This window comes from Alosa alosa, chromosome 1 (assembly GCF_017589495.1).
Source record: "Alosa alosa isolate M-15738 ecotype Scorff River chromosome 1, AALO_Geno_1.1, whole genome shotgun sequence".
In the NCBI taxonomy this organism is placed as follows: Eukaryota; Metazoa; Chordata; class Actinopteri; order Clupeiformes; family Clupeidae; genus Alosa; species Alosa alosa.
In genome coordinates this window covers 40680563-40693012 of record NC_063189.1, presented here as the reverse complement: position 1 = coordinate 40693012, position 12450 = coordinate 40680563, and the positions used below count along the sequence as shown (strand labels likewise).

At 40.0% G+C, this 12450-nt stretch overlaps 1 protein-coding gene across 1 annotated transcript in view; it reads left to right on the top strand.

Moving 5' to 3' along the window:
• Window positions 1–511: 511 nt before the first annotated feature.
• The window catches only part of ap1m1 (adaptor related protein complex 1 subunit mu 1), a 28158-nt gene continuing 16219 nt past the window's right edge, over window positions 512–12450 (top strand). Inside the window, exon 1 of the mRNA XM_048261200.1 lies at window positions 512–725. Coding sequence (XP_048117157.1) covers window positions 684–725 — 42 coding nt within the window. The 5' untranslated portion in view covers window positions 512–683. The remainder of the gene's footprint in view (window positions 726–12450) is intronic.

Genomic DNA, 12450 nt, shown 5'->3' with positions numbered 1-12450 from the left:
AATAGCCAGTGAAACCAGGGCCATGTTACTCTAGGGTGAAACAACAGACTGCATGTTGGTAAAATCGAATGGTAGCCTAGACTAGCGCTCTACACTCTTGTCATCATTTTCACATTTCAGTTTAAGCTTGACTATTAATAGGCCTATCACACAGTAAAGGCCCACTCAGTAGGCCTACAGCCTTCAATAGGTTTGACACCAAGGCAGATCAACAAGGTGATCTTGTCCACGACCCCTAAGGAGTCCTTAGAGTTAAAGCAGTGTCCGCCAAATTAATTCCAAATTTCCCCAAAATACGATATTGTAAGATGTCCCTCTGCCAGTATGAATCCTAGTTCTACATTTCCCAAAATAAGAATAACAAAAACATTTGAGTCTTCTGGGTCTGGGAAGTGTTACAAACCTCTTCTCTCTATCTGTCGATGTGCCCTAGTCGTTTACATGCACTTTTCATTCCAAAACGATGGACGGCGGTATCGAGGCTTTTGGTTGGATTTACACGCAATGTCAGCTGAAGAAAACCGGTTGCATCTCTTTCCTCATTGAGAAAAAACAGGATTTAAAATTATTTGAGAAACACTTCGATGTTCCATTTTGGCGAGATATTTGGTATTTAAAAACAAGATATCATTTAACAAGGTTACTATAATCGCTTCGTTAAGAAGCGAACGAAGACGCCCGAGATGTCGGCAAGTGCCGTATATGTGTTAGATCTCAAAGGCAAGGTAAGATAACGGGACGTTGACAAGAAGCTAATAGTATATATCGCTAAGCTAAGCAGCTAGAAGCTAGCTTCTAAAAGCCTGCATTTACGATAGCCGTCTGTAATGGATTCGCGCTCTGGTCAGACAATTGCAGCAATGATGTATTTGACTTGCATGGTTTAGAAGATAGACTACCATTCTAAAATGACACTATTTTACGTGTATCGAGTTAAACACGCATCTGTGTTCTGACATTATTTTGAACATTTTATCGATAGCGAGAAGTGTGATCGCTGACGTTGACATACATCAGCGTGCTAGTTAGGTAGCTGGCTAGCGTTGTGTTGACACTGCCAACATCAGCCAACCTGCCAACGTAATCTAGGTTGTAGCCAGGATGTTAGTAGTATTGACTGGACTGCATGATAACTCCGTATATAACGAATTGGCTTGTCACTTGACATTGGAAGTGAGTTTAATTTGCCATCACCTGTATCACTTTTGGTATCTAATTAACAGCTGCTATCTAGATAGCCAGCTAGCAGTCATGAATGATGCTCCATATTGGTGCACCTGCTAGAAAGAGGTTGAATAACACGCGCTGCATTGATAACCGTAATATAGGTTGATAAAAGTAGCCTAACACTAGCATGCAATGCCCGTTTTTTATTGAGGGCGTCTACATCTATAAAACGTTAGCCTACAGTGATCAGGCCTTTTATTGCACACCTGATGCTCAGATGATGCATGGGCATTTGTGTCTCTGGGTTTGAAGGTATGTGTTTTGGTGCCTGATTTTGGATATTCCCAAATATCTAAATAAGGTGTACTTATCCTTTAGGCACCCAGTGTAAGTGATTGATCCATGTTTAGGTACTGCTTATGTATCACAAATCAATCAATTTATCCATGAAGCCACCTCTTTGGCAGTCAAACAAAACCTTGTAAAGACAACAAGTTTCCCAACGTACATGTAAATCAGAGTTTACATCCTAAATTGCACACATTTCAGGTAAGGCAGGTGAGTACAGATTCTGAAATCCATAAGGTAGATAAGACTCTTTTTAGGGATGTATTGTGCTTCGACTGCAATAATCCATGCCTCTCATTTGAACCATTACAACCATATGTGTGGCGGGATTAAAGGCTATGTGGCCAGAAGAGAGAGGTCATTAGATCTAATCAGTGGGTGGGAGAAAGAAGAAAGATCTGTTTGTATGCTGTTGTCTGATTGCATATTTTCCAAATTATGCCTGGCTGACCTTGATGCTTTAATACAGTCAAAGGACCAGGAGAGAGATGTGTTTGGTTTTGGGAACTCCGCAATTAGAAAAAGCTAATAATAGGCTCATTCTGTGTCAAATCAGATAAGGTTGTTGCTGCACTGTCTCAGATTTTGTTCAGACGGTGTCTATATCAAGAACGGGTCCCAAAACCAAAATATTTCTGTTCAAGTCCTATTTCTTCATATTATTTTCAGCCCTTGAAATTACTTCAGTTTTACAGCCTGAAGCAATGTTTGGGCATTAATATAATGAAAAGTATTATTCATAGGCAGCCCAAACTTTGTTTTGGAGAACACAAACATGTTCTCAGTATAACTGGACCATTTAAAGTTTGTACGGGATTCTCATTTCTACAAGGCCCTAGATTTGGAAAAAGGTACAGAAAGAGTAACATTAAAGTTAGTATTACTTATTTTTGTAAGCATTTGGTATCAATCATTATTTTTTTCTTTACATACTATATTTCATTAATGTTGCACCAATATATGATCTCTCCACATATTATGGGCTTGACGATTTTAAGGATTAAACAAAGGGAGGTTGTGTTCGGTCATTTTCATAGGATGAAAATGGTATGTGGGGTAGTTAGTAGGCACTCGAAAATCTATGTGAAAGTACTTCAGTGTGTATATATATATAGATATATGTATCAGTATGTAAAGAAAAAAAATAATTGAATACCAAATGCTTACAAAAATAAGTTTACATTTCTGACATTCTCACACGGTTTTATAGACAGGGGAGTTAGCAATGAATGAAATTAACGTCTCAAGACCTTAGGACCTACTAAAAGAATCTGGGTCATTCCACGTCAATTCAACCAGGGCCCACGCACTTAGGTCTCAAAAAATTCTGAAAAAGAATTTGCCTTTGGTTATTTACTCTTTACACCAATGCTATACAAAACATATTGATCTCAATGGTGCATTTTGTGTGTTGTATAGCATTGATGTAAAGAGTATAACCAAAGGCAAATTCTGCTCTGACGTGATCACCTGAGAGTACCTGATATCAATTTCAGTGATTTTAGTGCCAACTGTGGTTACTCTATACAAAACATATTGATCTCAATGGTGCATTTTTCCCATGTTCAGGGTGGGAAATAAAAAAGAAAGATTTGCATGTCAAATTGATTGATTTTTCAGACTTGTGAGGTCTGCTGTTCAGATCCTGAAGGAATTTATTTTCTGTTCATTGCTTTTTGTGAGAGTGTTTCTACTTATCTAAATAAGGAAAATAAATTATGAGCATTTGTTGTGTACAAATATGTCTTCTGAAGGCCTAAACAGAGCCCAGCCAAAAACTCAGATAAAAAAATTTTGAGGGACAGCTATGACCATGCAAAATCATCCAGACCAAACGCTTTTGCTACATACTATTCCTATTTATGTACCAGCATGCACAATTTGAGCCTCCTACATGGTTTAGTTCTTATGCTATGGGCTTATGAACTTTGACAAAAAAAAAGAGGCTGAACAAAATCGACACCCCTCCCCCTGTAAAACTGGCTGTATCTTGGAAAGTATTGCTCTTACATAAAAATAATTTTACAGTGTGTCTCCTGGGTTGGTACACCTGGCAATTTTTTCAGAATTTTTTGAGACCTAAGTGCGTGGGCCTGCCCTGGTTGAATTGATGTGGAATGACCCATCTCTGTTTTTATTATGATTTAAAAGCTTTAAGAAGTTTTGGGCCATCCAAGTTTTATTATCAGAAATGCATTGGATGAGGTCATTCACTGGACTAGGATTATTGGAAGAAACAGATATCGGAACTCCCCCTATTACCGTCGTTCCCGTATTTCCGCCATCTTGCGTGTATGTGTCACTTAATATCCATTTATATACAAACCAAGACGGCGGACTCCTAAAGAAACACAACCACCCACACCATAGGTGTATCTAAATTAGCTATGTACCAAAAATGAGATTTTACCTTGACTCGAAGAGCTGTAAACAGTGTTGTAAGGCACAACCGTTTTACCGCTGTACACAACCGCTTGGACCTCCAGTGGAATTTTCATTTCATGACGAGAATTCTCGGTCTAACCGTTCATGTGCCGTTGCAACGGCGTAAATAGGCGACCCATCAGGCCAGCACTATAACTCCGAGCGTGGTAAACAAAATCATATATTTCAGGCAGTAAATGCTCCCGTTAAGAACCAAACCAGATTGTAAGGGTTATTTAGCAAATGTTATTTTGAAGTGTTAAAAACATTGTTGTTTTAGAATTTCTGAACAAAAGTGGTGATAATTGGGGGTGTTACAATATATAATTGTGTGTCATCAGCATATGAATGATAAGAAATATTGTACTGCTAAATGATAGGCCCAAGTGGGAGCATACAGATTGAAAAGCAAAGAACCAAGAATTGACCCCTGAGGTACCCCAATATGGACCCCAATAAGCAATTAAAATTACCCTTCAGCAATTAGACCAAGTGGGAGCATACAGATTGAAAATCAAAGGACCAAGAATTGACCCCGGAGGTACCCCATACAAAGTGTCAACTACATCAGATGTAAAATTGCCAATAGGAACAGAAAGTGATCTTCCAGCAAGATAGGAGGAAAGCCAATTGAGAACTGTGCCTCTAAGTGCTACCTAGGTGATGAAGAAAAATTGTATGATCGATAGTGTCACAGGCTGCACTGAGATCGAGTACCAATATGGACACTTTGTGAAATGGCAATTTTAAGCAATTAAAATTACCCTTCAGCAATTAGACTCCTGAACTCCTGAAAAAATACCCCCAATATTGTTGTGTGGCAATTAAAGTTTCTATTCTATTCTATTCACAACCAGAGCTGTTTTAGTGCTGTGGTTCATTCTCAAACCAGACTCAACCAGACTGATACACCCGCAGTTCTTTGTAAGTAGTGCCTTCTTTTGATAGGACATTATATAGCCTAGATGTCAAATATTAAGGCTCAGCTGAAATCAGTTATACATATTATCTGTTTGTGTATGACCATTGCTAATATAGAGAATGCCTTTCTCAGGGGTCAGGATACAATGTTGATGTCCTGAGAATGTGTCTGACCGAAAAATGAGCTAGCCTAATGTACATTATGCACAAATACAACCAAGTCAATTTATGTGACCAGTAAATGTAACAGTTCTACACGTGTCTGCAAAACCAGAACTGTCAAGCATTTTCTTCTACAGCTCTGTGAGAAATGAGTCTCTCTTTTAGTAGTATGCATGACTGTATTGTGCAGGACTGATGCTGATGTATGAGAAACATCAGGCTGGAGGCTTCATAGGCCTGTCTCGTGACTAAGCTGTTAAGCTGTACATTCTTGGTTGGGGATTTTATGCTCTTAGGTCATTCAGTGTCAAATCAGACAGAATTCAGGAAAATGGTTACCGCACTGCCTCAGATTTTGCTCAAAGTTTGTCTACATAATGTTTAGGTGGTTCCAAAAGTAACGCCTGCATAATATATTTTGTCCAATAGTGTATGTCACAAAAGAGGGCGTGACACTGTGGCTGGACAACTTCATGTGGAAAATTATTGTAACAGCATAGAAATGTGGAGTAGAGTACACTGGAGTAGAAGAACATCTAAACTCTGTTTTAACTACATTCTGAGTTTGCGATTTGAATTTACATCAAGTGCTCCAAACATGCTCAGTGCTTTCATTGCTAAGCCTGGTGATTGGTCTGAATACATTTAGAATGACTGTGGGGAAGGGGTGTCCAAACTACGCCCCGCCACACACTTTAATCCGGCCCGCCGAGCATTTATTAGTTTATCATACAGTGTTTCCCACAGAATTGAATTCTATTTGTGGTGGTAGGTAAGTGACAGTGCACCATTTATAAATGAATTAAACAACATCAAATGTTGTTGAACAGTATTTGAACAGTATTTCTTAAGAAATGAATTTTCTACAACAAAATTAATTACTTTGTCATTTAAATCATACAAAACGTACAGTAAGTTCGCCTTAAAGCAAGGAAAACGATGATTTGAAGACATCAATTTCATTGGAAGGGCAAGGGGTAGCAACAGGGCAACACAGAGACAGGCCCGATGGCAGGGCTGTTATGAGAGTATTAAAATATGGGATATTCTACGGGAAAACATTAAAACGGCAAAGACAGCGGGGAAAGTTAAAATATGTGATAAACACGGAAAAAAGTTGGCATGCATTGTTTCGGGTCCCCGTGCACAGGGATTATTTGTCATATTATTAATCACATATGATTATTTGTGAAATTGTGCACATGCGCAACACATTTGAAAAGGAAGGACTGGTAGCATGCAAGCTCACGGGAAAGATTGATTTAAGAACGTTATCACAGTGTGTGTAGCTGTGGCGCAAAGCAGCGCGGGCGGAAGACAGCGACAATTGGCAGGGTCATGTCTTTTTTAACAATTCTGTCGGAGGGTCATTGAACAATTTCTAGCAGGCAAGGGAGGGTCATGCAACTTTTGACTGAAGCACTCAAAATTTCTCCGGTGGCCCCTTCAATAAATAACAAACAGTCCCTAGATTGCTGCTGGGCTATATGTCTTTTGGTTCATGTTATTTCAGTTAGCCTATTAGCTGGTTTGATGCTCATTGAGCTCAATGCAAATCAAACCAGCTAATAGGCTAACTGAAATAACACCCATGCCAATCTCTAGGTATGGTGAAGGGTATGTGATGATGTGGGGCTATTTTAATTCCAAAGGCCAAGGTAACTTTATCAGGATGCACAGTATTCTGGATCCATTAAATAACTGGCCTTTAAAAATAAAAATCTGCCTGTCTCTATGGGAATTTAACATAGGGGTGGGAATACTTATGACCCCTGTATTTTAAGGAAGAACATTTATTTATTTATGATACATTATTCATTCACTAAGAAAATTGGTGTCCTTAAAGGTTAGATATTTCCTCATTTTTCACTTAAGGCATTAAGATCAATTTCCAAAAGATGATTTTATATTCCTCTTTTCAGTCAACTTTAGCATGGGTGCCAATACTTTTGGCCATCACTGTATTTCTGGCTATTAAATTATTTCTAAACCAGTCTGCTAAAGTCTGTAGTGAAGTCTGTGTAGGGTTTTCCAGGCTCCATTTCTTTTTACGAGACACCCTGCTCACTTGAGACATCTACCGGTTGTTTGGGTTGTTCCAGCGTCGTTGCAGCGTCACTGGAAAAATACAAATTAAAGTCGTGTGATCCCGCGCACGGACCGCGAGTGAAGCTGGACAAGTCGAAGCACTGCCCACTGTATACACATTATTTTTTTTTTGTGTGGCCCGCTGGCCAAAACCCAATGTGGCCCTTGAGTCAAATAATTTGGACACCCCTGCTGTAAGTGATTCAAATACAACATCTACATTTTTATCTGCCATCCTCAGTTATGTGAACAACAGTCATGGCATGGTGGGTTGACGGCATATGTTTGTCCTTAGCCACCTTTATCACGCTGTAAACAAAACTAACTGACTAACACAGCAAGTAGGCCATGTTGGCTACTGAAAACTGCATTATTAATCAGCCATTGTAAATTTAGATTGCATTGAAACACAGTGTTTATGTCAATGTTATACTTTTAACAGTCAGTCTTTTCCCCCAATTTGATGAGATCGCTATTGCTTGGTTGGTGCACATTCCATAAAGCTGCCCAATTTCAGTGCTATTGGCAAAGTCCGTGGACACTGCGCCATACTAGGCATAGCCTATAAGTTACAGGCAGGCTACATCAGGCATGCAACTGAAGGGTTCCGTTCGCGCAGCATGAAAATAATTTTAGAAGACACATCTAGTTTGCCACCACCACCATACTCGGTCTAGCCAGTTATATTGAATGGTCTATTGAACTGGCTATACCTGTTCTATTGTGGAAACGAATTGTTGCAGCAAATTGAATGCTTCAGTGGTGTACCTGTTTCAGGCTGCACCTTGGCGCAAAATGCAGGACTTTCAGCATAAGCCTTATGCTACCTGTAAGCTACCTGATGCTGCCTGTCTTGTCCGGTCAGTCCCTCAGTCCCATGATGCGTTGTGGTCTATTTTTAGTAACTCCGACATGCTATTCCAATGCTTTCATATTTTTTTGCCCTTGACTGGTTATTACACTCTCAAAAATGCCGTCTTGGGGGGCGCTGTGGCTCAGCAGGCTGCAACGCCGGTACCATGTATGGGTCTGAGTGCCCATGGGGACCCAAGTTCGAATCTGACCTGCCGTCATTTCCCGATTCCCACCCCATCTCTCTCTCTCCCCCACTTACTTCCTGTCACTCTTCACTGTCCTGTCCAAATAAAGGCAAAAAATCCCCAAAAATATATGTAACCCCTTCTTAATGGGTGTGCACAGGCACTACTTACGATCAGTATAAACAATGGCGCAAACAGGATCCCGAGGTCTCAGCGGTTAAATGGCGAGTTGGCTGACAATTCCTGAATACCAGTAGGCTATTGAACAATTAAATACAATAAACAATAGCGTGGTGCCTCCACTGTAAAAATACTACACTTACCTTAAAGCTTGTGTATAATGCACTTCTACAGAATAAGAATTATAGAATGAATGTGTAACACTAGTGGGGAATGCAGTCACAATTAATTGCCAATACACCCTGGAAATAATGTAATATAATAATCAAATATTTATTTAATAATAATAGCCACGGAATAAAAGTGACAACCCAGCGAGCGAACAATTCACTCAAGTGGAACAGGATAAAACCTAACGTTAAGGTTAACGACGTTAGCTAATGGTTAGCCAACACAGTTAGCTTAAGCCAAACAGTTTGGGAGACAATACAATATACACAACTCAAATTAAATCACCATACACAAATCACAACAATAGTATTAATCATATATAATAAAATAACCCAACCCCCCCCCAATTGCTTGCCGTTGGTGCACAGAATGCCAGCTCCTTAGCTGCAGGCAGGGCAGCAACCGCTGCGACTCACCGGTCGCTTGAGGCGAAAACCCAGTGTGTGTGTGTATCAGTGTAAGTCAGGGGTCTCAAACTCAAACGAACTGGGGGCCACTTCTGCCAGCGTCATCTGATTGGAGGGCCGGCTATTTCTGAAAATGCAATGTTCTTTTTTTCAAATACCACACAAAACTGCAAACAGAAAGTGCAAGTGTTTTTATCTAGTTTTAGACACCTGTGCTGTACCTAGCAACCTTAGCTTATAAATAAAATAATGATAAATATTAATACAAATTCTGAAAAAAACAAAAAGTATAAAAACGGGTATGTGTGTGTTTCACACCAAATAAAAATATTTTCCTCATAACTTTTTTAAACCTGGCAAACTAGGCGTCAGGGTTAACCCTTAGAACCCGATAAACGCAAAGTGCGTCAAAAAACACACCCTTTCTTCTCTGTTACATTGCTCCGGAACTGTTCATCGCAGCGAGATGAAACCTTTATAGCGTGACAGGGCAGAAGTGGGGTTTTCCAACAATACCACGCACTTGTCTGTACGATCAAGTATGAAAATAAAACAAATCATGAAATTAAATCAAATTGCATCATATTTACAGCCTATACTTCTCTGCGTTCACCTGCACACCCATCACTCTAGTTTGAATTACTCGCGAACCCGTGATCGCATAGATATGGCAAGCATATCAGATGAAAGAGGAGCCACAGGGCTATTCATTGGTATCATGTATATCGATCCTTCTGGCTTATAAAAACAGACGAAGTGACTGCAAAATAATAACGTCATGTGCACAAACCAACGCTGCACACCCATTACTCACGTTTGTATTACTCGCGGACCCGTGATCGGATAGATATGCCACGCATGTCAGATGAAAGAGGAGATGCAGAGATACATCCTTCTTGGTTATAAAACAGACGAAGTGACAGCAAAATAATAACTTCATATAGCTGGACTTACACCACGTTTTTGTCTGTTTTTGTGGCAAAGCATGTTTATAATCCAACGCTATCGTGTGTTTCTCTATGGCAAAGCATGTTCATAATCCGGTTTTGAGATCCTAGCAAATTCCTGCATGGCATCCAATTCAAGGCTCACATTACATCCCAATTTGTTCAACAAAGAAACACCTTTTTTGCTATTACTTTGTTTATGACAATGCAGTAAAAAGTTGAGAATCATTATGAGTGCATACACGCAGGCTAACACGCAAACTCGGGTCAAGTCAGGTCAGATCAGTTCGTGTCACAGATATGGAGCGCAGAAAAGTAATTTTTCATCACTAAATGAAAAATGGCATTTATTTCCGTAAATCACACACCACATATTTCTGTAAATTGCTCAGCCCCAGAGTATCCCTCCAACATGGCAATTATATTGCCAGATTCAGGACAGTCTGCCATGAAATGCATGTAGAGCTATGAGCTTGCTGTGGTGAGATACATGTAAAAATATAAGAATTTTTATAATACACTTTTTGTATTTTAATTCTTTAAAAATCTAAATAAAATCAATGCTAGTACTAATACATGAAATGATGGCAGATCTGGATAGCCTAGACTCGGCTGAAAAAAACAATATATAATATGTGTGTGTGGCACTTACAATGACCAGAATAAATCCTTATGAATAAAGGTAGTGAAAATGCCCTAAAAACAGCTTAGGGTTCTAAGGGTTAAGAAAGCAACACCATTGGATTTTTATATCAAAATTTCAAAAGGCCATGGCTTGAAAGTGGTATATTTACAGTCCTACTGTAAATATAAAAATCTTTGAGTATAAACAAAAGTTTATGAAGGGGGTAAATGTACCCATCACTGGATGGCAAGCACTTCAAATTATGCACCTTTCAGTAAATACTGGATGAACATATTTGAGCAGGTTTACTTTCCTTTTTTTCATATTACCCACATAACAAATTAACAGGAAAACACCTAAGATGTATACCAACACCTAAGATGTATATGGTTTAGTGATGTATTACTAAACCACAAGGCCTACAATTATTCTGGTCAAATCAGTTCCTATCGCAGGTAATCTGAGTACCCAGAAGTTCGCATTATATTGCGGGTGACTTTGTAGTTCTTTAGAGCCCTGTTTTTACTAGCCCTGCTGTCTGTACCACGTCCATTACGGACACGATTACCACTGCAAACTCCAAGCTATGTTGGGCAGAGGGTCGAAATAGGCATGGTATGCTTAGTGGACACCGTCGTATACACGCAAAGACGCACCTCCATTCACAGACGCACTGTGACTATCACTGTCAATAGATGATCGATCATAATCTCCAAAAGGATATTCTCCTTCAGAATCAGAATAGGTGAATAACATAGCCTATCTAAGACTTCATCACACGTGAACGTTTTTCAACATTAGGTGTAGGCCTATTTCTGCTTCAATTTGTGCAAAACTATGGCCTGCATCGCTTCCGCGTCATTACAAATGCACGTCTTTGTGTTTCTTGCGTGTAATACAAGTATTTCCTGAAAACTTTGCGCAGCGATTTTAGGTTTGAATCAAGCTCTGGATGTCTAGCACATAGTGGAGCAGAGTAGGAAATGAGATTTGTCACCGTACTTGGATCTATCGTCTACTTTAATCAGTATCGTTGTTTGTCGCAATTAAAAATAGCCTCAAGGGCCGGATTACATTATTATTTTGATATACGTCAGGTGTTTGAGACCCCTGGTGTAAGTGTACTCACGAACGAAACGGTTTCACTCCACTCAGCCAAGCCGACGACCGTTGTCCAGGCACAGACGGGGAGGAGCATCTCGCTGCAGCCTGCGGGAAGGCGGGGCTTGACATCAAGCCCAGCCCACATCCAAGTCAGCCATGTTTTTTTGTATTACGTCACGCAGTTTAAAATTGCTGGCGGCGAGAGGGAGTCAGCAGAAAGAGCCAGGACTCGCAACGAGACTGAGCGAGCTGCTACATTCTACAAAGCAACTTACTGCAAAACATTTTAATTACGTTTTAATTCAACACGTAAACTGTGGATTCAAACCAGTGCAACAACTCTCTAGCTAGCCAGCAAAGTTAACCACCCAGATGGCAAGAGGCTGGCGGCGGCCCACCGGTTTCGCTGCCGCTGGCGGACCGCTTTGCACATCGGTTCTACCGCGGTCCGCTGGGCTGGGCCGACAAGTAGCCTATCTACCGGTGGTCCGATATCTGCTTGCTGTCTGGGCAGTAGCCTATATTTGAGATGAGGATATGTCTAGCTTGATCTAACCGGTTAACGTTACACAATGCATGCTTTTGGTTCAGCTGTTGTTAATAAGGCGAAATCGCCCCTTGTAGGCTACATTTGGTTGTAATGGAGAATTCTTGCTGTTAAACTGATAGTCCATGATAATGAAACAACACACCATTCTACTTTGAGGGCTAAATTAAATGAAATATGGCTCGTTTTCCGTTTGAACACATTGTCATCAATATTTAAAATGACCAATTTTTTGAATGTGCATAGGCCGGAAATCAAATGAACGAAAAAGTACACATTACAGTAACTAGCCTAGGCCTACATGAAAAATTCACTGTTG